This window comes from Hemitrygon akajei, unplaced genomic scaffold, assembly GCF_048418815.1.
Source record: "Hemitrygon akajei unplaced genomic scaffold, sHemAka1.3 Scf000041, whole genome shotgun sequence".
NCBI classification, from domain to species: Eukaryota; Metazoa; Chordata; class Chondrichthyes; order Myliobatiformes; family Dasyatidae; genus Hemitrygon; species Hemitrygon akajei.
In genome coordinates this window covers 2,180,341-2,205,710 of record NW_027331927.1, presented here as the reverse complement: position 1 = coordinate 2,205,710, position 25,370 = coordinate 2,180,341, and the positions used below count along the sequence as shown (strand labels likewise).

The 25,370-nt window shown below is 43.9% G+C and overlaps 1 protein-coding gene and 1 long non-coding RNA gene across 3 annotated transcripts in view; both read left to right on the top strand.

Annotated features, from left to right (window-relative positions):
- LOC140720303 (uncharacterized) overlaps positions 1 to 25,370 on the top strand; it is a 1,203,583-nt gene that overhangs the window by 879,184 nt on the left and 299,029 nt on the right. The gene's annotated exons all lie outside the window — the stretch shown is intronic.
- On the top strand, positions 1,355 to 25,370 carry LOC140720308 (uncharacterized). Its single transcript, XM_073035171.1, has 10 exons — positions 1,355 to 1,516; positions 4,348 to 4,512; positions 6,750 to 6,846; positions 9,029 to 9,316; positions 18,063 to 18,155; positions 19,010 to 19,176; positions 20,064 to 20,235; positions 20,337 to 20,402; positions 24,824 to 25,158; positions 25,260 to 25,370. Exons 1-10 carry the CDS (start codon positions 1,355 to 1,357, stop codon positions 25,368 to 25,370), a joined length of 1,656 nt encoding a protein of 551 aa, XP_072891272.1.

Genomic DNA, 25,370 nt, shown 5'->3' with positions numbered 1-25,370 from the left:
GGGGCTCCCCAGGGCTGTGTGCTCAGTCCACTGCTGTTCACTCTGCTGACCCACGACTGTGCTGCAACACACAGCTCGAACCATATCATCGTTCGCCGATGACACGGCCGTGGTGGGTCAACTCAGCAAGAACGACGAGTCAGCTTAAAGAGTGGAGGTGCAGCGGCTAACGGACTGGTGCAGAACCAACAACCTGTCTCTGAATGTGAACAAGACAAAAGAGATGGTTGTTGATTTCAGGAGAGCACGGAGTGACCACTCCCCGCTGAACATCGACGGCTCCTCAGTAGAGATCGTTAAGAGCACAAAATTTCTTGGTGTTCACGTGGCGGAGAATCTCACCTGATCCCTCAACATCAGCTCCATAGCAAAGGAAGCCCAGCAGTGTCTCTAGTTTCTGCAAAGGCTGAGGGAAGTCCATCTCCCTGTGGTGAACTACATTTACCTGTCCAGACACGCCCCCCCCCCCCTCCGCTGACTGCTCCTGTGGCTCCTCCCACTGACCGTGGCTCCTCCCACGGACCCCGGTATAAAGGCGATTGGAGACACAGCCCCGGCCTCAGTCTCCAGGATGTAGTGTGGTGGTCAATTGCTGCTTGCTCTTTCTTCCAGCCAATATAAGCCTATATCTCGCCTCATGTCTCCGAGAGTTATTGATGGTGCATCAATCCTACCCCTCCATCCTCATCACATTCTACAGGGGTTGTATTGAGAGCATCCTGAGCAGCTGCATCACTGTCTGGTTCGGAAATTGCACCATCTCCGATCGCAAGATCCTGCAGCGGACAGTGAGGTCAGCTGAGAAGATTATCAGGGTCTCTCTTCCCGCCACCACGGACATTTACCCCACACGCGGCATCCGCAACGCAAACAGCATTATGAAGGACCACACGCACCCCTCATGCAATCCCTTCTCCCTCCTGCCGTCTGGGAAAGGTCTCCGTATCATTTGGGCTCTCACGACCAGACGATGTAACAGCTTCTTCCCCCAAGCTATCGGACTCCTCAATACCCAGAGCCTGGACTGACACCAACTTACTGCCCTATTGACTTGTTTATTATTTATTGTAATGTCTGCACTGTTTTGTGCACTTTATGCAGTCCAGGGTAGGTCTGTGGTCTGGTGTAGTTTTTTTTTCCTGTGTTATTTTTTATGTGGTTCAGTCCAGTTTTTGTACTGTGTCATGTAACAAACACCATGGTCCAAAAAAACACGTTGTCTCATTTTTACTAAGTACTGTATCAGCAGTTATGATCGAAATGACAATAAAAGTGACTTAACTTGAATCGGCAATTTCTGCGGGTTTGTCTCCGAGGACCCGCCCACGCTCTGATGACGCAATAAGCACTGCGCATGCTCACATTCCCGAGCTGGGCAGTGATTTTTTTCTTTGTGTTGATCCGGAGCGGCGGATTGTCGGCGGGATCCGGATCGGGAGAGGGTCCTCGCCCCCTCGGGCGGGGAGCCGGGGGGTCGGATCAGTCTCTGCGGAGCGGGACCGACAAGATCCATGCGGTGAGTACTGAGTCCGGTCCCGAGCGATGCTGGGCAGTGAGTCCCGGTAACTTCGCCGAACTGGCGGTCTCACCCCGCTTCCTGGACAAAACCTGCCGGGGTCGGTCCGGATTGTGAGACCTTCACTCCGAACCTGGGGATATTTTCCATGCTGTGTTGATAAAAGTTGGTTCGGGGAGAAGGGTAAATGCCAAAGTTCCTGTTCTATCTTTCTAATTTTACTACATAGTAGTATGTACTGTTAATTCAGTATCTGTGCATTGCTGGAGGGCCATCAGTGATCGTCCTTGATCCCTTCTCCCACCCGATCCATCTGCTTAATCCCTGACCATCTTGTTCAACCTCTGTCCATCCTGCATCCCACCACCTCGATTATAAATATCGCCAACCTCTCTTCTACCGTTGCCTTCATTGTGAAGTCTTTTGCCTCACGGACTTATTTCTGAAATCGGAGTTTGTTACCTGGAACTACCAGAGGATTTATCTAATGCAGAATGTGGAAGGATAAAGACAGTCACTACAATTTTACTTTCAAAGTTACCAAATGGCCGCTGTGTTAATCTTTGTCAGACGGAAACTCCCAGTGTTTAAAGTGGAATCTGTTATTTCCTGTTTTGATCATTTTTGGAGAGGCAATTTTCCTGTTGCCAGGAGCAGCCAGGATCTGCAGGGAGTGGTGCACATTTTAATCGCTCTCCGGTCACTTCCCCTCATTGAGAGTAAGCGGCCTCGGGAGTAGATGGAACAGACTGATAGTGGGGTGGGGAGGATGTTGTGAGCATTCACTGTGTCGACTGTATTAACCCTGTGTTGGAATGAAGAGAAAACTAATGAATGTGGGACTTACATTTTTGCGACTTTTTTCAGGCCGTCACAAGCATCTTGTGATCAGTCAATAGTTGTGCATCATTTAAAGTCAAAAGAGAAAATGCTGGAACCGTTCAGCAGATCCGAAAGCATCATTTCTGATACTGAGTCTTCCACAGTTTCTCTTTCCACAGATCCAGTCTGATGTACCGAGTTTCCAGCATTTAATTTCAATTTGAAATGTTATTCCTGTTCGCCCACAGGAAATGCGACGGCCAATTGTGCTGGGCAAAATCTCATTTAACTATAAGATAATGATAAAATGCTTTCAGTTTAGCTGCTGGAGACAGTGTGAAACGTATCCCTGCCTACTGGTGACCCACGCCCAGGTTTTCCAGCCCTCTATCTGCTCCAGTCAGAGGTTTATCAGGTTCCAATTCTGCCACAGTTTGATGTAGGAGTGTTAATTTTTGAACTCTGAATGGCCGACACACTGCAGCATGTTACCGGCAGCAAGGGAGTCCTGGGAAATTGGTGCTTGGACTGTAATCCTGGTATGTAGACTCCTGGAATATGGAACTGTCAGTATTTGGGATTTGACCAGGTCAGTACTTCAGTAGATGGGGTTGGATATTCCTCCCCCCACAATGAATCAGAAGTCTCGGGTTGCTGGACATTGGTTGTGGGGAAATCCCTGATGTGGGGACGATGTGCGAGGTAAGTGGCACGTTCAGCTGTGTGACCCTATCACACATTTTGACCCTGGTGAAATTGAGCTGGGGATCGAGCTGCTCAGGCTCATGAGGTGTTGAGAGAGTGTTTATGGTCTGTGGTCAGATGCTTGTTTCTGGAGTTCCTTTGGAGTCGATGAGTTCTAATCTGAGGAGAGAATGAGTTCCTCTACCATCCCTCACATGGAGAGATGGTCAGTAAATGTTTGCAGCAGTAGAATTGGACCCAGGATTCAGTGTTCAAAGTGTATTTGGAAATTACCCTCACTGTCACCTGTCTGTTCGTCAGTGGTCCTGGGCCTGTTCTCAACGAAGTTCTGAGGGACAGTGGGGGTGGGTGTTGTGCTTGTTTAAGGAAACCTACCGAATGCTGAAAAGCCTGGATACAGTGGACATGGAGAGGATATTTCCATTAGACCAGGGGTGTCAAACTCATTTTAGGTCACGGAGCGGATTGAGCAAGATGCAGCTTCATGCGGGCCGGATCAGTCGGACGCGTGCGAACGCAGCTTTCGTTGCCTCAGTTTTTTCAGCCTGCTCTCATGTGTCTCAGTCTCTGCTATAACTACAAAATGTTTCACTTTACAAACTCCGTTTCTTATGAAGAAGACTGCCGAATAAACACTAAAAACCCTGAAAAACTGGTACCTGAATAAACTTAGCATTAGCCATATCATACGCCATAGGCGCTTCGATTACTGGGGCCAGCTTTAATAGTAATTAGATATTATCTCGCGGGCCAAAGATAATTCTACCGCGGGCCAGATTTGGCCCGCGGGCCTTGTGTTTGAAATATATGCATTAGACGGAGAGTCTGGGATCTGAGAACATAGTCTCAGAATAAAGAAGCTTCCCTTTAAAATTGAGATGAGGAGAATATCAAGTAAAGTGTTGCTGATCTGTGGAATTTGTTGCCACAGAAGGTGGATGAAGCTGTTATTGGGGTATATTTATGGCAGAGGTTAATATATTTGTGTTTGCTCCTAGTAGCTTCAGGGTTACAGGAGGAAGGCAGGAATATGGTGTTGGAATGACATCAGCCATGGTTGAATGGTGGGGCAGACCAGATGGATCAAATCACATAATTCTGTTCCTGACTGAAAGATAGCTCCTCCTTATCCCATATCGTTTTGTGACGTGTGAGGAACAAATACAAATTTGTTCACTCAGATCATTATATTTGTCTTCAATGTTTAAATTTCAGTGAGTTTTACTCTTAGGAACATTGAGCAGTAATGATTTGTTCTCCTTTATGTTGTTAATATGCTTCATTATTTTTCATGTTAAAGCTAGATCTGCGGTGAGAGATTTATTGGAAGAAAAGCCTACAACTGGAAGCAAACCACAACTGAGGACAAAGGAAGATCAACAAGTGAACCAGCCCGAGGACTGACAGCATCAACTGGACAGAACCCTTCAGACTCAGGGTTTCCAGTGATTCAGTTAGGAGAAAGTTTGGTGAGTCTCATTTACTCAAACACTGGTCCTTTAGACATTACATACCTGTACAAAGGAAGCTAGGAAATAGTTGGGAGTGAGACTGAATGTGCCCAGAAGAACCAGTTATGCCTCTGTCAGACCCAGTTGCAATCACTCCAGGTCTGGTAATGTGCTGTCAGTGATCCCTGTTCTTTAAAGCCACTCCCATTCCCTCAGTGTTTGATAATCTCAAGCTCTTGCATCTTCTGAAATAGATTTAGATCACTTCTGATGTTTCCTTGCTTGGCTGTGTTAGGTCACAATCATCTCAAAATACTTTGATAATTCCCTCCCTTTATGAGACGCCGCAATTGCTTCGTTCTGTAGTGATTTCAGACATGTAGAACTACCAGGAACTACATGACATGTAAATTGACTCCTCTGCCTGTTGCAAGCTATAATGATATACTTCCTTCGAGTATATGGTTGTGCAATCCTCTGCTGAGAACCAACCCATCTGATGCCAAACGTCCCAGTACCACATTTCATTCAGTCACAAAAAGCAAAAGCCAACCGATAATTTACATTTACATATCCTGCCTTCATCAAATATTTCTACTAATAAAGTCTCAGAACCTCCGACCCTGTGATTAAGCAGAAATAGGTTCTGCAACGAAGTTATGTTCCAATTTGACCCTGTACCAAAGGGATGGGTTATATCTGTACTTGAGATGAACGACTCTCCTGCAGCTGCCGGGGTCGGTTCAAACTCAGTCATTGCGGGACGGCAAACAAAGTGTTAGTGCAGATGATGGAGCAGTTGGGATTAAGGCAGATACAATGTTCAGAGAGACTGTGGAAGGATCGGTTGTGGACAGGGAATCATGTAGTCAGTTAGATGGGTTGAAATGTGTTTACTTCAATACAAAAAGTATTAATAATAAGAGTAAATCTAACATGGTTCAGTACACGAAAGGTGCATGTTGTCACCGTTACACAGACTTGACTGTTACAAGGGCAGGATTGGCTGTTTGATGTTTCAGGGTTTAGTTGTTTCAGAATGCATAAGGAGGGGGTGAAATGGGGACAATTGTGACTGCTTATCAGGGATGGTATCATAGCAACAGAAACGGAGGACATCATGGAGGGACCATGTTCACACAGCGTGAATGATAGTCAGAAACGGGAAGGGAGTAATCTTCATACCTACCCAAAAGCGACTGGGATAATGAGGAGCAGATAACTTGGCAGCTTTTCGAAAAGTGAAAATGCAACAGGGTTGCTGTCATTGTTGACCTCAACTTTCCTGATGTTGATTATATAGATATAAAATCGACATTTCGATGGTGAGTGGAGAAAAGTGTAGGGGAGGTGCCGGAGATAATTTTCCACAATATGTGACAGTCATGCACCGACATTTGGATCGACAGAGTCTGATCAGGAGACACATGGCATTGTGCATGGGAATTTGTGTTCAACAAGACTTGTTACAGTTTTTGAAGATGAGTGTCATTGAGGGCAGGGGAAAGGACGTTGTACATTGAGCTTCAGTAAAGCCTTTGACAAGGTGCCAAATGACAGCTCGGTCTGGAAAATAAGATCACATGCGGTCCAGGGTGAGAAAGTTAGATGGATTCAAAATTGCCTGGAAAGTAGCAAGCAAAGAGTGAAGGTTGAAGGTTTTTCTTTAAAAAGAGGCCGCAAGACTGCTAGTTGGGACATTTGTTATTCGTTATTTGATAGCAATGATTTGAATGCGAATGTACAAGGCTTGACTAGTAAGTTCACTAATGACACAAAATTAGTAGATGGTGTTCATGATGAATATTATCATAGCTTATAGGGGATCTAAATGCGCAAAGGAGTGGTAAATGGATTGTAAAACAAACAGGAGCGGCAACAGTTTCACGCAGAGCTTGGTGATGATGTGGAGGGACCTGCCAGAGGAAGTGGATGAGACAGGCACAATTGTATATTTCCAGAAGCAGATGGATTGAGGATGCCAGGAGGAAATGGGCCTAAAACAGAAAAAGAGGATCAAATCTGTGGGCACAGTGGTTAGCATTTTATCATCGGGCTGAAGGGTCTGCATTTGTGCTCTATTGCTCTGTTACTCTATCAGTAGGATGCGCCAGATATCACTGGACAGACATGCCGACAGACGGGGCATGGTTGGTCCCTAAGCCAACTCCTGCTCTGATACAGGGGATATAGGTTCTGTCATATTTACAAAGTAATTATATCTCCGACTCACTGCCTGCTTGTGTGTAATTCAGATAATCACCGGCAGGTGGAGCATTTCTGCACTGGAACCAAAGTGTAAACAAGAAAACAACAACCAGGAATCGTCAGTCGGAATCAAAATGGCTACGGGTATGATCACTGGGATCTTTATAAATATACTTCCGTCGTGTTTGTGCACAATAGATCAGATGAAGTAACTTACACAGATGCTAATGGGCACAGAAAAGTTTTATCGAACAGGGACTTTGAATTCCATTGTAAAGTGATCTTCAGTAATCGATCAAATTAACAGTTCCAGTGCAGGGACCTGACACCGGTAATGGTGGAATTACTCAGGACACCCAGCAAAGCTTCACCTGACTAGAAGCAGCAGGGTGTTCTGAATCAGGTGGCTGAGAGTAAAACACAGACAAAAATGTGCTGTTTGGTACGTTAAAGTCCAGGTTCAGGGATTGTTGCACATCAGGGCCTGTTCAGAGGTGAAAGACATCTCCAACTTTCATTTATAAAATTCAGAACGAGATGATTGGAGCATTTCCTGTCCTGGATTTCAGGGATTGTGTGATAACACAACAGTTCAGGTTTTGGTCAGGTAGCTAGCAACTCCCCCCTTAATTTTCTTGACGAATAAAGAAGATAAAGGAGATGAAGTGAGTTTCCAAAATCTGTTTTCTGTAGCCCAGCCGAGAACATTGCTAACGTTTAGAATTGCTGAGGATCAGGAGACAGCTCATTGTAGGTAAATTTGTGATGAGTTTCGGTGTTTTCACACCCCAATGAATGTCTAGGCTGTGGACAAATGGTGAACTTGATTTTCACAAAAGACGTTTAATGAGCTTCAATGTTGATATGCTGATATAGCACAGGAAATATAAAACAGCAGGAGACAAGCATAGAATCAAAGAAGGCGACTGGGACAACGTAGTGTTATTGGTGATTCGGATTGAAGTGAATCCCATGGCATTTCCGGAGGGGAATTAGGGTGGAAAACACATAGAATGATGGAGGAACTCAGCAGGTCAGGCTGCATTAATGGAGGGGAAGTACTTTCTCTAAGTCAGAAAATGTTCTCATCCGATTCAATCTTTTGTGAATAGAATATTCAATCCGCAGTCTCTCAGATACTAATACATCCTTCCTGTAGTATTGGTACCAGAACTGTACAGGTCATTCCAACTGGTCCAAACAACAGTTTATAACCTTGTCACAAGATCTCTCTGCGCCTGTATTCGGCTCTGCAGCTAAGGATGGCAAACCTGCTAAATGTTGACTCCACACATTGTCTCCTGTAATCCGGTGGCTGATCTGTGTGTGACCCTGTGGAAGGGACAGTGTGCGTATCTAGGTAATAGTCAGTCTGTGACCCTGTGGAAGGGACAGGGTGCGTATCTAGGTAATAGTCAGTCTGTGACTCAGGGGACAGGACATGTGCTTTTCGAGGTAATGGTCAGTCTGTGAACCAAGGATCGGACACTTTGACACAGCAGACGGAGAGTATATGATTTAGGGGATCATGCAGTGTGCAATTCAGTGGTTGATCTGTGTGTGACACAAGTGACTGAACAGTCTGTGACCTAGGGAGAATTTGCTTGTGGAAAATAATCCCAGTGTTATTTCCTGGTATCACTGGACACCATTCCATTAATATCCCTTGGTTATCAGTGTGTTCAACTACTGCATAGCCAGTGATCAGTATTATTGTGTCTATCCTGTTCTGTATCTGGGACTGGATGTGTCTGGTCACGGGCTTATTGGGATGGTCACCTGGCAGGAAGTGTGGATCACATTCACCAGCACGGTTCCACTCCAAATCTGGTCAGCCAGAGTCTTGCTTCCATTGTTGATGACTTTGGAAATTCTCTCGTTGGAATTTAGAAAGATGACAGGGTGGGGGATCTTATCGAACCCTGTTGAATGTTCAAAGGCCGAGACAGAGTAGATGTTGAAAGATGTTTACCATGGTGGGGAAGTCTGGGGTAAGAGGGCACAGCCTTAGGATAAAGGATAATCCATTTCAAACAGAGATGCGGAGAAATTTCTTTAACCAGAGGGTGGTGAAGGTCATTGGGTGTATTTGAGGCATATATGATTGGAGATGGCATCAAAGGTTACGGGAAGAAGGCCGAGAAATGAGGTTGAGGAAGGGAAAAAAGGATCAGCCATGATTGAATGGCGGAGCAGATTCGATGGGCCAAATGGCCTAATTCTGTACCTATGTCTTATGATCTTATTGTAGTCACCCATTGTAAATCCTTGTTTTGCTGAGCTCTGAATCACTCTAGTATAACTAATAATTCGTACTTTATTTCAGGTGGGAAATTAAATCGGGTACAGAGAGTATTCAAGAGTTTGTCACTAGGCGCCTCATCGAGTGAAGATGATCGGGACACCGGAAACAATGCACCAAAGCAGGGTCAGATTGAGAGCAATGTCCCAGTTGAATACAGTCCGGCCACAGAGGAAGGGGAGCAAAGTCAGCCCAGAGACAGTGATGTCAGAGACACCGATCAGGACCCTGGAACCAGCACAAGTGAGGGGACTGCCTGTCAGCTCAGAAGCTCATTGAACACGGAATTGTCAAATCCCCAACAAGGAGCTGGTGAGTGAAATATGAGGGTGATGTGTTCACAAAATGCGGCAGGGAGGAGGGTAAATGTGATTCCTTGTTGGAGGGTTGCACAAAGAGGGGAATAGTATGGGTGTGGTACATGTGGTGTAGTGGAGCACCCTTTACCCCACTACAAGAAATGTACTACTTGCTCTAATTATTTCCAGATGTGTATTGGTGGAAATGCAGCTGTCCAGATAAGAGAGTATTTCCAGGATATGAATTTAGTGAAATGTACTCACCAGGATGGAGAGAGCATCTCTGGGAAGTGTCTCTTTTTGACAGTCCAAACATTTTTTCCCATCCTAAATTGGAATAGGTGAGTCAGTGGGGTGGGCAGGGTTGCTTTCTGGCAAAGTAATTTCCAGAGCATTGTTGGGTAGGTTTTGAGGCCACTCCTGGGGAAAGGGACATATGTGTATACATAACCGATGCCAGTGTGGTTCCCTGTGGAACATACCTGATCAAAGAGCACCAGCCAGGTTAAACCACATTACTACCTGTTTGCTATGGGGAAGATATCTATGAATCCAAAAGGCAATTCTCCACAGTTCCCAAACATGTTAAGTTTCTGTATGAGCCTCCGATGTGGGACCTTGTCAAATACCATGCTAACACTCAAGTAGAAAATATCCATGTGTAACTTCATCCATCACATTTGTCACCACCTGGAAGAACACTATCAAGTTAACAAGATGCTAACCCCGCCCAAAGCATTGATGCTGAACTCTAACCCACCTCAAGCATTCTCTCTTCTCATACTCCCATGGGGCCGAAGATATAAAAGGCTGAATGTAAGTACTTAGACAACCTCAATATACTTACAGAAGAGCAGAAAGAATACTGTTAGGGTATGAACGGATTTAAGGAATAACTGAAAATAGATTATGTAATTCTTTCAAGCCCCGGGGAAAGCAGAAATCTTATATTGTCTATCAAAAACTACTTGATTCTGTCCTTCACTCGTGGCTAATAGAACTTCCTAATATACAACATCTGAAGCATTGGCGGTGAGTAATCGCCCTATTAACAACCGCAAAGGAACAACTAAAGTTATCAAAATAAATGAGGGCATTTTCTTGAGCGAAACGCTAAGCCCACTATGGTTTTCTCTAGTTTAAAACCCGCTATCTAATTTACTGAATCAGACAAAGGTCGGTTATCAAAACAGGAAGACATACCACTAATAACTTATACCTTGACACACCTGCTGTACAGAATGATTTGAAATTATCTTGCATCAGTACAGTTAAAACAATTAAGTAAAATAATGTAACTAATTTCCAAAGGCATAAACATGAGCTTTAGACTAGAAAAGTACATATCATTAAACATTACGAAATGTGCAGTAGAACTTTTAGTGTATGACAGAGCATCAGGATTCAATACAACAGATGGATGGATGCGAAACAGAAGTATATTAAGGATGTCAACAAACAAAGAAAATGTAATAAAGAGAAATGTTTCAACAAAATTTAATTCAACGCTTAAGAAAGTCTGCCAAACTGAGCTGAATAGTAACAATAAACAAAGGCAATAAACACGTTCGCTCTGCCTGTTAACGTCTTCCTTTGGCATAACAGCTCGGTCTGAAACCGACTTGGAATACTTAAAAAAAGAACTGAAATAACATTCGAGTACTCTTAGATGAACGATACCTACGACAGTATGAGGAAGAGGATTAACGGACATAAAACAGAACTACACATCAGCTAGATAAAACTTCTCAGAATCAGAAACAGGTTTAATATCACTGATACATGTTGTGAGATTTATTGGCATTTACTTATATAAAATTTCATTTTATATATGTATATATATATATATATATACACACCTCCTTCTTGTCCATATTTAGTAGATCACACCTCGGCAGCAATTACAGGCTTGAGTTTTGTGGATAGGTCGCTATCAGCTTTGCACATTTGGCACGGCAATTTTTCCTCATTTTTTGCAAAACTGTTCAAGCTCTGTCAGATTGCCTGGGAATCATTAGTGAAATGCACTTCTCAAGCCCAACCAAAAATTCTCGATTGGATTGAGGTCCGGACTCTGACTTAGCCTCCCCAGGACATTAACTTTGTTGTTTTCATGCTCCTCCTCTATAGCTTTGATTTTGGTTATTGACTTGCTGGAAAACTCTTTTCTCAAGTTGCAATTTTCCTGCAGACTACATCAGGTTTTCTTCCAGTATTTCCCTGTGTTTTGCCCTCTACCTTCATAAGCCTTTCAAGGGCCTGCTGCAGTGCAACGTCCCCACAGCATTGTGCTTCATGGTAGGAATCTTGTGATTTTGATGGTGTGTGGTGTTTGGCTTACACCAAATATAGCATTTAGTCTGATGACCAGAAAGCACAATTTTGACTTAATCAGGCCTGCGAACCTTCAGGATCTCCCAAATGCCTTCCAGCAAACTCTGGCCGAGATTTTGTGTGAGTTTCGTTTTTTCAACAGTGCGTTTCTCTTTGCCACTGTCCCATAAAACTGGTGAAGCGCCCGGGCAACATCTCAGCCACTGAAGCTTGTAAATCCTCAAGAGTCGTCATAGGTCTTTTGGTGGCCTCCCTCACCAGTCCTCTTCTTGCATGTTTCCTCAGTTTTGAGGACAACTCTTCTAGGCAGATTTACAGCTGTGCCATATTCTTTCCATTTATTGATGATTGACTTAACTGTACTCCAAGGGATATTCAGTGACTTGGAAATTTTCTTGTATCCATCTCCTGACTTGGGCTTTTCTATAACCTTTTCACAGAGTTGCTTGTAGTGTTCTTTTGTTTTCGGGGTGTAGTCTTTTGCCAGGATACCGACTCACCCAGAAGTTGGACATTCCAGATACAGGTGTATATTACTACAATCAATTGAAACACCTTGACTGCACACAGGTGTCCAAAAAAAGATCTCCATTTAACTAATTATGTGTCTTCTAAAAACAACTGGCTGCACCAGTGCTGAATGAGGTGTCATATTAAAAGAGGAGGAATACTTTTACAATTAATTATTTTGTGTTTTCTATTTGGAATTGATTTAAATCACTTTAAGTAGATGTTTTCACTTCGAATTAAGTATTTTTATGTTGATCATTGTCAGAAAAGACACATTAAATCAAATGTGATTGAACGGTGTGAAGCAATAAAACATGAAAAGAGAGAACGTAGAAATCTACAGCACGTTACAGGTCCTTCGGCCCCTGATGTTGTGCTGACCATGTAACCTACTCTAGAAAATATCCTGTATTGCCCTACAGCATAACTGTCTTTTTTTCTAAGCTCTATACCCGTATCTAAAAGTCCCTGAAAAGACCATATTGTGTCCGCCTCTGCAATATTGCTGCCAATGCATTTAATGCAACCACCAATATCTGCATGACATCCCTCTGTTCCTAATTCAAAGCACCTTAAAATATGGTCCCTCGTGTTAATCATTTGATCCCCTGGAAAAAGCCTTTGTCTATCCACAAGATCAATGGTTTTCATCATCGTATACACCTCTATCAGGTCACCTCTCATCCTCCGTTGCTCCAAGCAGAAAAGGTCGAGTTCACTCAACGTATTCTCATAAGGTATGCTCTCCGATCCAGGCAACATCCTTGTAAATCTCTTCTGCATTCTCTCTACAGTATCCATATCCTTCCTCTAGTGAGGTGACCAGAAATTAACACTGTACTCCAAGTGAGGTCTAAATAATTTCTTATATAGCTTTAACAATCCTGCGGCTAGTCAGAGGCTTTTTATCAGGGCTGAAATGGCTAACACGGGAGGGCACAGATTTAAGGTGCTTGGATGTAGGTACAGTGCAGATGTCAAGGGTAAGTTTTTTTTTAACGCAAAGCGTTGTGTGTTTGGAACAGGCTGCTAGCGACGGTGGTGGAGGGGGATACGATAGGGTCTTTTAAGGGTCTCCTGGATAGGAACATGCAGCTTAGAAAAATGGAGGGCTATGGGTAACCCTAGGTAATTTCTGAAGTAAATACGGCACAGCATTCTAGGCCGAAGGGCCTGTATTGTGTTGTAGGGTTTCTGTGTTTCTATTTTTCTACGTCTCACAGGTCTTGAACTCAATCCCACAGTTGATGAAGGCTATCATACCATACGTCTTCTTAACAACATTGTCAAACTGCGCAGCAGCTTTGAGTGTCTTATGGACACAAACTCCAAGATCTCACTGATCCTCCATCTACAACTATCTTCTGCCTTCTGTGAGCAAGCCAGTTCTGGATCCACAAACCAACGTCGATTGGATCCCATGCCTCATTACTTTCCTTGCCTGGGGAACCTTATCAAATGCCTTCCTGAAATCCATATAAACCAGTTCCACTGATCTAACTTCATCAATGTGTTTTGTTGCATCCTCAAATAATTCAATCAGGTCCGTAAGGCATGACCTGTCCTTGACAAAGCGAAGTTGACTATCCCTAATCAGGTTATGTGTCTCCAAATGTTCATAAATCCTACCTCTTAGAATCTTCTCGAACAACGTGCCCATCACTAAAGTAAGATTCACTGCTCTATAATTTACTGGGTTATCTCTAGTTCCTTTCTTGTACAAGGGAAGAAGATTTGCAACCCTCCAATTCTCTAGTACGTATCTCCATGATGCACAGATCATGGTCAGAAGCTCAGCAATCTCCTTCCTTGTTTCCCACGGTAGCCTTATTACTTCACCTAATGCGTTTTAAAAGCTCCAACACGTCCTCTTTCTTAATGTCTATACACTCAAGTACCACAGAATATTTAAAATAATCAACAGATTGAGAAACATTGGTTGAGAATGTAGCATGAATTTTAGCAAAACCAAGTTGCCATTGTTGGTGACTCACACCGATTTGTTGTACTTGCATGGCGTTTTCTCATCTCCGATGATGATACAAAAATCGATGATATGTTGGCCCTGTTGGTGAGGAATGAGATTCAGTCCTTTGCAAGGGGGGACATAGGGTCAGGAGAAGTAGAGTCTGTGTGGATAGAACTGAGGAACAGTAAGGGCAAAAGGACCCAAATGGGTGTTGTCTACAGGCCACCAAACAGTAGCATGGATATTGGGTGCAAGTTGAATAGGGAGTTAACATTGGCATGTGGCAAAGGTAATGTCGCAGTAGTTATGGGGAATTTCAACATGCAGGTGAACTGGGAGAATCAGGTTGGTGCTGGACCACAGGATAGGGAGTTTGTAGAGTGCCTACGGGATGCATTCTTGGAACAGCTTGTACGAGAGCCGACCAGGGACAAGACTATTCTGGATTTAGTGTTATGTAATGAACAGGATTTGATAAGCGATCACGCAGAAAAGGAGCCATTAGGAGGTAGTGATCATAATATGTTAAGTTTTTATCTGCAATTTGAGATGGATAAGGGCAGCTCAGAGGTGTCAGTGTTGCAGATGAACAGGGGAAACTATGGAGCCATGAGGGAGGAGCTGGCCAAAGTTGGCTGGACGGATAGCCTAGCAGAAAAGACAGTGGAACAGCAATGGCAGGTATTCTTGGGAATAATGCACAAGGTGCAAAATCAGTTCATCCCCCAGAGAAGGAAGGATTCAAAGGGGGGAAAGGGGCCTCAGTGGTTGACAAAGGAAGTCAGAGACTGCATAGCATTAAAAAAAAGGAAATATGACAGAGCTAAGGTGAGTGGGAGGACAGATGATTGGAAATTTTTAAGGAACAACAGAACTTAACTAAAAAGACAATACGGGGATAAAAAAATGAGGTACGAACGCAAGCTAGCCAGGAATATAAAGGAAGATAGCAAAAGCTTTTTCAGGTATGTGAAGAGAAAGAAGATAGTTAAGAACAATGTTTGGCCCTTGAAGAATGAATTGGGTGAAATTGTTATGGGAAACAGAGAAATGGCAGAAGAATTTAATGAGTACTTTAGATCTGTTTTCACTAAGGAAGACACAAGCAATCTCCCAGATGTATGGATGGGCCAAGGACATAGGGTAACAGAGGAAATGAAACAGATTGACATTAGGAAGGAAACGGTGATGAGAAGACTGATGGGACTGAAGGCTGACAAATCCCCAGGTCCAGATGGTCTGCACCCTAGGGTACTAAAGGAGGTGGCCCTGGAAATTGCGGATGCATTGGTAATCATTTTCCAATGTTCCTTAGATTCAGGATCAGTTCCTGAGGATTGGAGAATGGCTAATGTTATCCCACTTTTTAAGAAAGGAGGGAGGGAGAAAACAGAACAATCGACCTGTCAGCCTGACATCGGTGCTGGGAAAGATGCTAGAGTCCATTATTAAGGATGAAATAGTGGCATATCTAGATAGCAGTGATAGGATTGGGCCGAGCCAGCATGGATTTACCAAGGGTAAATCATGCTTGACTAATCTGTTGGAGTTTTTCGAGCATGTAACCAGGAAGTTAGACGGGCGAGATCCAGTGGATGTAGTGTACCTTGATTTTCAGAAGGCATTTGATAAGGTCCCACATAGAAGATTGGTGGGTAAAATCAAAGCTCAGGGCATCGGGGGGAAGGCATTGACATCGATAGAAAACTGGTTGGCAGATAGAAAGCAAAGGGTAGCGGTGAATGGGTGTTTCTCGGAATGGCAGGTGGTGACTAGTGGGGTGCCACAGGGCTCGGTATTGGGACCACAGCTGTTTACCATTTACGTTAACGATTTGGATGAAGGCATAGAAAATAACATCAGCAAATTTGCTGAAGATACAAAGCTGGGTGGCAGTGTGACATGTGATGAGGATGTTAGGAGAATTCAGGGTGACTTGGATAGGCTGGGTGATTGGGCAGATACTTGGCAGATGGCGTTTAATGTGAATAAGTGTGAGGTTATCCACTTTGGGAGCAAGAACAGGAAGGCAGATTATTATCTGAATGGTATAGAGTTGGGTAAGGGAGTAATACAAAGAGATCTCGGAGTCCTTGTTCATCAGTCACTGAAGGTGAATGAGCAAGTGCAGCAGGCAGTGAAGAAGGCTAATGGAATGTTGGCCTTTATTACAAAGGGAATTGAGTACAAGAGCAAGGAAATCCTCTTGCATTTGTACAGAGCCTTGGTGAGACCACACCTGGAGTATTGTGTACAGTTTTGGTCTCCAGGGTTAAGGATGGACATCCTGGCTGTAGAGGAAGTGCAGCGTAGATTCACGAGGTTAATTCCTGGGATGTTTGGACTGTCTTACGCAGAGAGGTTAGAGAGACTGGGCTTGTACACGCTGGAATTAAGGAGATTGAGAGGGGATCTGATTGAAACGTATAAGATTATTAAGGGATTGGACAAGATAGAGGCAGGAAATATGTTCCAGATGCTGGAAGAGTCCAGTACCAGAGGGCATGGTTTGAGAATAAGGGGTAGGTCATTTAGGACACAGTTAAGGAAAAACTTCTTCTCCCAGAGAATTGTGGGGGTCTGGAATGCACTGCCTCGGAAGGTAGTGGAGGCCAATTCTCTGGATGCTTTCAAGAAGGAGCTAGATAGGTATCTTAAGGATAGGGGAATCAAGGGATATGGGGACAAGGCAGGATCCGGGTATCGATAGGAATTGATCAGCCATGATCTCAAAATGGCGGTGCAGTCTCGAAGAGCCGAATGGTCTACTTCTGCACCTATTGTCTATTGTCTATTGTATCCGGTCCTTTATTGGCAATCACCAAACATACAATCGCGAAGAGCTGAAACTGAAGTGTAGCCAAATGTCAGTTCAGTGTATTTGAATGGATAGTAACAAAAGATATGATATCCGTCAGTCCGCAGCTGTGTATCACACGGAATAAAGCACAAATATGTAACTGAGTCCCTTTGTGTTTACCACACGCCACTGATGCGACTTGTTACCATAAAAAGCATCATAAATACACAACGCAGAATACAATGCTGACAGAGAACAGATGCATGGCTCCCACACACAGGCTCAGTTCTGATATATGGTCCTCCACCTGAAATATTCACATATTAACTGTCTTGTGGAATGACTCCAACATTTTGTTTTACTTATGTCAAAGATTCTTTTCCCAACTTGCTGTTGTGGATGGATGGCTGTTCTACATTGTGCTTAATAAGGTGCCATGTAACTATCTGATAATAGCCAGGTGATATGTTCAAAGAAACCTTGACAGAGTTTAGGTGATAATAATGGTCTTAAAGTCCTGTGGGAGAAAATGTAGTGTTTCAGGACAAGATGCCGTGATGCTATGGGTGAGATTGCATTGTTCAGGATGGCAGAGTGTTTCTCGATAGACTCAACCCATGTATTGCCATAGGCGTCAATGCTAGGCAATGTTAAACTGAAAAGAGACAGTGAGAATCAGGTATGACTGAGAAATCTGTATAATACAGTGACGAGAGGAGTAGATATCCCATTGGTCAGCAGAAATGTTTCAACACACTGGCGTAACAGTTGTCCATGACTCACTAGAGCGCCACCAGTGGTAGGAGGACCAAAGCCGTGGGCGCTGTCTGCTCAATCTGCCTTGCCATTCTGTTGACATATCACTCCCAGACCAAGACACAAGATTGTTTCCTAAAAGGGAATTGTCTGCAATATAGCGAATAAATACCCTGGATAATGCTGGTCTGGTGTACAATCCCTGGAGAGAGTGGAAATGGACATTGTGTGGCTGTGGGTGGATGGGCTCAGGTGGATCAGGCCATGTCAAGGCTTCAGTGGACAGGCTCAAGATGTTTGGAAGTGTTTGCCTCAGTTTAAAAACAAAACAGTGTTCTCCTTTAAACCCCAATTAATCTTTGACCCTCTTGTTTTTCTTTGTTGTTACAGAGCAGCAAAAACTGATCACACCTGTCCTCAAAATGGGTCAAGGTGCGAGCAGGGTAGGAGTTCCAGTGACGTCAGCATCGGAAAGGGACAAGGGTATGTTGGCGACTTATTTTTATTTATAAATACTCTGCTGACTCTGCATCTGGGTTTAATTCAATATCGGCAATTCACAAAATATCTGTGAAAACTGATCAGAGAGATGAGAGAGAGAGTTGACATCTCTGGGGAAACACAGTCACACGTGGAAGGAGTACATTTACCATCTGTTCCTGCTCCTCTAACAGATTGTGATGCACATTAAAATAGAGAGTTACTCCAGTAGACAAGACATTCTGCAGATGCTGAAAGTTTTGGGCAGCACAAAGACACACAAAATATTGGCAGAACTTATGAGGTCAGGCAGCACCCATGGACAGGAATAAACGTTTGATGTTTTGGATTAGGACCACACGGAATAAAAAGTAATGTGACAATATCTAGAATTTCTGTCCGCTCATTTCCAGTCCGATGAAGGGCCTTGGCCCGAAACTTTGACCGTTTATTCTCCTCCACAGATGCTGCCTGACTTGCTGAGTACCTCCTGTATTTTGTGAGATATTCCAGAGATTTGCTGAGGAAGGGATTGATCAGGCAGGCAGACAATAACCCAGAGCAAAGAGGTGGTGGACAGTACCAGGAGAGTGATGGGGATGGGTTACTATATTCCCAGCAATAAGCAGAGTCCTTTCCAAACAGAGAGGTATATTCCCAGGGACAAGAAAAAGCAGCTTCAACAGATGGAACTATAACCCCTTCTACACCTGCGGCGCCCCCCAAGGCTGTTCCTCCACACAACCCCCACCCATATATATATTGGACTGAGTTTGGTGATCTTTAGTTTCCAGAGAGAAAGTTGCTTCCCATTATGGCTCGGTAATTTATTTAATTTTCCCCATTGTGTTTCACAGGTCCGAGCTCAGTGATCACCGAGCTCCTGGCAAGCTGGGACGATTCCCAGCTGCTGCAGTTAACGGATATCTACCGGGACAGGCTGGAGCAGGCGATGGAAGGAGGGGTGCATGGAGTGAGCCTGGCGTTAACAGCCGAGAATCAGTTCAGCGGAGAGGAACATCGAGTGAGTGGGAGGGAGAATAGGGTTGAATTTTCACACATCACAGGACTGATGGGTGTCGGAATTCCAACTCAACGGATATTAAATTAGATAAAAGAACAACTGGGAAATAAATACTGTACATACAATCACAAACATGTGACTCTGAACCAGAGATAGAAAGGAGAGAAAAGACGCGGACTGGTGGGTAGCCGCTCAATGTTCAGAATGAGTTGAGCAGGTAACAGTTATGTGGGCTTAAATGGAAATATGTCAGGAGATTTCGGTTCAGGATGTCAGTGTGAACATGGGCATCATCAGTGGGTGCCACAGGAGCTCGAGTGTGTTCTGTTCTGGATGGAGACGACTCCATTACAATCTGTAACTGCAAACAATGTGGATCGGGGAATACTGCCATGTTGTAATGTGTAATCACTGAATAAACCTCCACTGGGAAAGGCAAAGGAAAGGCATCAGGTGTCAGCCGGTAATCCACTGTCTTGTTGGACACTGGCGGACCGAGGAGGTGAATCACCTCATCTTTTCTGCAACTTCTCTGAGACTGCTCACTCTGTTATAAAAACCCTCCTGACTTCTTTTTTTAATCTGTGGTCATCATTTTCTGATTTCTGTTTTACACCGTCAAATCCGGTGAGGAATTATTTATGGATTTGGAGCCACGTCAATGAAGCGGTCACAGACCAGCCAGGATCTCATTGACTGGTGGACCAGGTTCACGGTGAATGTCCCTCCGTGTGCTCTGCACTCGGAATGTACAGTCCATGTCCAGACAGGATCAGCACCCGTCCGGGTGACTGCTCAGTGTGATCCCGTTACAGAGCACATCATTTACTTCTCATTCTCTGTGTGAATCTGTCAGTCCCCAATATGTTCACTGCTACTCTTCACAGAAAATCTCTGATCTCGCTGATAAGGGAGAGCGGGCGGACAGTTCTAAATTCCTCCTGAGCCTGGTGATGGAGAAAGGCTCCCGCGCCCCGAGGGTGATGTGGGAAACCTTTGTGAAAATGTGGAATTGTGTGCCAAATCTGTTCAAAATACTGAAGGAAATACAGATATATGGTGAGATTATATCAGAGATTAATTTAAATTTGGATCGCAACACAGCACACTTTACAATTTTACAAAAAAATGGTTTCCTCAATTTGTTTAAATTCAAACAGGTTGTGATCCATCCCATCGACCAATTCCCGCTCAACATTTACTGACGTTTCTTAGTGAACTGAAAGGTAAGTGAATGTGCATTGAACATTGCAGAGTATAACACAGGAATAGGCCATTAGGCAAATAATATTGTGCCGAAATAGCTAAGAAATAAATCAAACACACCCAAACTCTAATATCTCCTTCTTCACCATGTCCATGTTCCTCCATCTTCCTTACATCCATGTGCCTATTTAAACGTCTCTTAAAAGCTTCTGAAAATTTGCTTCTACCACCTAACCAAGCAGTACGTTCCAGGCATTCATGACTCTCTGATTAAAAGTCCTACTCCTGAAATCCCCCTTCATTCTACACTCTCTCCTTCAATATATTCCCTCTGGTGTTAGACATTTCAACCACGACAAACTGATTATCTCTGTCCACTCTATCTATGCCTCTCGTAATCTTGTCATCCTGTGTCAGAGCTCCCTTCGGCCTCCAATGATCCAGAGAAAACAAACTAATTTTATCCAGCCACTCATGATAGCACATGCCCTCTAAACCAGACAGCATCCTGGTAAACCACTTCTGCTCCCTCACTAAAGCCTCAACAGTGGGGCGATCGGAACGGTACGCAATGGCCCAGATGAGGCCGAAGCAGAGTTCATCAAGTTGAAACTTGACCTCCGTTTCCACCAACGGTTATAATTTGCGTAGGGCAGTTCAGCTGTTGAGCCACAAGGATCTGACCAGGTAAATATTGTCACTGTGACAGAGAAAACAGTGAGACACAGGGAGACACGTTTGCTAGAGGGAGAGTTTTCAAAGGACATTTTGAGTAAAGAGGCAGAGAGCTGGCGAGCTTGAGGAAAGTGCTCACACCGCTCTGGGGTCTGCAGCTACAGATCCCCACTGGAGTCTGAGTGGAGAAGGGGGGATCTGGAGAATGGGAAAGCAAAAAAACATATTTCTTCAGACAAAAAGTCAAAGCCTTCTCTTGCCAGCTACTGTCCCCAACTGAACAGCCTCATCCTTAACCATTTTCTAAACTCCCCATGGTCCTGCAGATTATCTTTTTTTAGCTTGGGCGTCCACTGAAGTTCCAGTCACAGAATAGTAATAAAAGCATCACTTTAATTAGAAAAGCAGGTAACATCCCAACTGGTCTGTTCAACCACAGATCAGCAGATGAACCCCGCTGTGTTCACATCTGCAGTCCCTAGTGCAAACACTGCTACAGTGTCAGAGAGGGTGAGATTGGGGAACATATTCCTCAGCTCAGTCCACAGAAGCTGAAATTCCTGTCTGCCGGTGTTGTGTGATGGACACTGTGGAAGGGTGAGAGATGGGAATTCGGACAGGGAAACCGAGGGTTGTGGACTTGCGGCAAGGAAGGTGCAAAGGTCTGAAAATATCTATAAATAATATTGCAATTAGTTAAATTGTGACCGTCTGGATGGGAAGCTCACTACATCCATAAGCCCATCATATCTGTGAAAATGGAGCCCGGGGCAGTGCATGGGCTCAAGAGATTGTAAGGCTTCATCATCGCAGATTGAATTGGATCACTCAACATCTCCACATTTAACTTCATCATCGATTTCCAACATCTGCAGATTTTCTCTTGTTTGTGAAATTATAGGCTAGTTGGCCTAATCTAAGTGTTGTAGTCCATAAATTATTTTAAATTACTATGATTATACATTGCTCATTTAGATGGAGATGTAACGTAAATATATTTTATTCCTCATGTATGTGAAGGATGTAAGAAATAAAGTTAATTCAATTCAGTTCAGTTATATATGTTCAGGTTTCAAGGTATTTGGAGCCGAAAGATAAAATAAGTCAAAGTTAGCATTTGACAATGTCCCGCATGGGAGGTTAGTTAGGAAGATTCAGTCGCTAGGTATACATGGAGAGGTAGTAAATTGGATTAGACATTGGTTCAATGGAAGAAGCCAGAGAGTGGTTGTGGAGGATTGCTACTCTGAGTAGAGGCCTGTGTCACAGGAATCAGTCCTGGGTCCTTTGTTATTTGTCATCTATATCAATGATTTGGATGATAATGTGGCAAATTGGATCAGCAAATTTTCTGATGATACAAAGATTGGAGGTGTAGTGGACAGTGAGGAAGGTTTTCAAAGATGCAAGGGGATTTGGACCAGTTGGAGGATTGGGCTGAAAAATGGCAGATGAAGTTTAATGCGAACAAGTGTGAGGTATTGGACTTCGGAAGGTTAAACCAAGGTAGAACATACAAGGTAAATGGTAGGACACTGAGGAGTGCAGTAGAACAGAGGGATCTGGGAGTACAGATACATAATTCCTTAAAAGTGGCATCACAAGTACATAGGGTTGTAAAGAGAGCTTTTGGTACATTGGCCTTTATAAATCAAAGTATTGAGAATAAGAGTTGGAATGTAATGGTGAGTTTGTAATTGTGAGACCGAATTTGGAGTATTGTGTGCAGTTTTGGTCACCTAATTACAGGAAGGATATTAATAAGGTTGAAAGAGTGCAGGGAAGGATGTTCCCGGGACTTGAGAAATTGAGTTACAGAGAAAGGTCGAATAGGTTAAGACTTTATTCCCTGGGGCGTAGGAGAATGAGGGGTGATTTGATAGAGGTGTATAAAATTATGATGGGTATAGATAGAATGAATCCAAGCAGGCTTTTTCTATTGAGGCCAAGGGAGAAAAACAATACAGAGGTCATGGGTTAATGGGTTATGGCTGAAGGGGGAAAAATTTAAAAGGAACATTGGGGGGGATTCTTCACGCAGAGAGTGGTGGGAGTGTGGAATGAGCTGCCTGATGAAGTGGTGAATGCGGAGTCACTTTTGACATTTAAGAAAAACGACGACAGGTATATGGATGAGAGGGGTTTGGAGGGATATGGCCCAGGTGCAGTTCAGTGGGACTAGGCAGTAAAATGGTTCGGCACAGCCAAGAGGGGCCAAAAGGCCTTTTTCTGTGCTGTAATGTTCTATGGATCTATGATTCTAGTTTATATGAAGGGAAATCGTGCTTCACGAATTTGCTAGAGTTCATCGAGTAAATACCAAGCAGGTTGGACAAAGGAGAGGCAGTGGAAGTCATTTACTTGGATTTTCAGAAGGCGTTTGATATGTTGCCATACATGAGGCTGTTTAACAAGATAAAATCTGATGGCGTTACAGGAAAGTTACTGCTATGGATAGAGGAATGCCGACAGGCTAGAAGCAGGGAGATTTTCCCTCAGGGATCAGTATTGGGATCGCTACTTTTCAGATTGTTTGTCAGTGATTTAGATAATGGCGCTGATAGCTTCGTGGCAAAGTTTATGGATGATACGAAGATAGGTGGCGGGGTAGGTAGTGCTGAGGGAGCAATGTGATTACAGCAAGACGTAGACAAATTGGAAGAGTGGGCAAAATGTGGCAGACGGAATACAGTGTTGGGAAATGTATGATAATGTATTTTGGTACAAGGAACAATATTTCAGACTGTTATCTAAATGGGGAGAATGTTTAAACATCCAAGTTCGATGTGGCATCATGCTGGAACCAACATTGTGGGCCGAAGGGCCTATTACTGCGCTGTTCTGTGATCTATGCAGGACCTGTCTCAGCTGAAATCCTGAACCACCTGCTACCGAAATTCCTCGGTCTCTGCTCTCTTTTTCACCGCCCGAACTGTAATCTGCATGGTTTTCAAACTTGTATTTAAAGTCAAAGACCGGTAGCATCTTCCCTTTCTCTCCTTTCCACTGACGTTGTCTGACCTGTACTCACATCTACACTCCCGTCCTTCTACAGCTGTGCTGCAGAGGGCAGGCCAACATGCTGCATAACTGTGGCCGACTGGAAGCCTCTACAACGGGTAGTCAAAACTGCTCAACGCATCACCGGCACCCCCAGCCTACCTTCCATTAGGGACGTGTATAGAGAAAGGCTCCGGAAAAGGGACAGGAGCTTCAAGAAGGATCCCACCTATCCTGCCTGTGGGCTGTTTGCCCCTCTCCCATGAGGGAGGAAGCTACGTAGCATCCACAGCAGGACCACCAGACTCAAAATCAGTTACTTTCCTCAAGCAGTAAGACCGATCAACACCTCCAATGACTAAGCCAGCCCTCCACAACTAACAACCCCCACCCCACCACCAGCACGGTTTTAAAATTTACAGTCAGAACCACTTGAGGTCAGAGTGACTCCTGTATCGTATATATTTATATTTATTGTGTTTTCCATTGCGTGTGTCCGGCACGGGACAGTCGGGGGGACAATAAACTACCAGGGAAATACTCAGCTTCACAGCACAGTTAATATGGAAATGTGATAATCTGGTGTTTATGTAGACCAGGCCTCTCTGTCCAGTCAGGTGTCTGTTAATGAAATTTACTTTACTGTACCAGCATCCATTCATGAATTCAGTTAACGCAATAGCTTTGAGATAACTCTTGTGTGCTTAAATACTGAGTTCTGAGTTGAGGCATCTAACAGTTTGTCCACTGTCTGTTCCCATGGAAGATGTTCAACAGAAACACAAGGAGACTCTGCGGGCACAAACTGAAACACTGAGAGTGAACACGATCCTGATGAGGGAGAAGGTGAAGGTTTTCCAGCTGATTGATCGATACGCTGAGCTCACGGTCATTTCTACTGTTCGAGATCGGAGACTGGTGGAACATGAGCTGCTGGCAAGAGGCAGAGACCATGAAGAATTGAGAGAGAAACATCTCCACAGAAAGCTGAAAAAACTTCGGACTGATCAATTGTTCCAGAGCAGCTTTTCCCGAAGTAAATCCAAATCTGGAAGTTCAGCAGCAGTGGCCGGTGTCCCGGGGATCGGGAAAACAACAATGGTACAAAAGATTGCTTATGACTGGGCCACCGGGAAGATATACCAACAGTTCCAGTTTATCTTCAGTTTCAAATTCCGGGTTTTAAATTCCATTAATAACAGAATAAACCTAAGAGAACTGATTCTGGATCAGTATCCTTACTTTGGGAATTTCCTGAGAGAAATCTGGAAGAACCCAAAGGGATTTCTGTTCATATTCGATGGTTTGGATGA

What these genes read in the sequence shown, in the direction of transcription:
- LOC140720308 (XM_073035171.1), top strand. Translation starts at nt 1,355, where the DNA reads ATGCTCACATTCCCGAGCTGGGCAGTGATTTTTTTCTTTGTGTTGATC. An exon ending in AGCATCGGAAAGGGACAAGG is followed by an intron (nt 18,156 to 19,009) that starts GTATGTTGGCGA and finishes TGTGTTTCACAG; the next exon opens with GTCCGAGCTCAGTGATCACC. An exon ending in GTTTCTTAGTGAACTGAAAG is followed by an intron (nt 20,403 to 24,823) that starts GTAAGTGAATGT and finishes TTCCCATGGAAG; the next exon opens with ATGTTCAACAGAAACACAAG.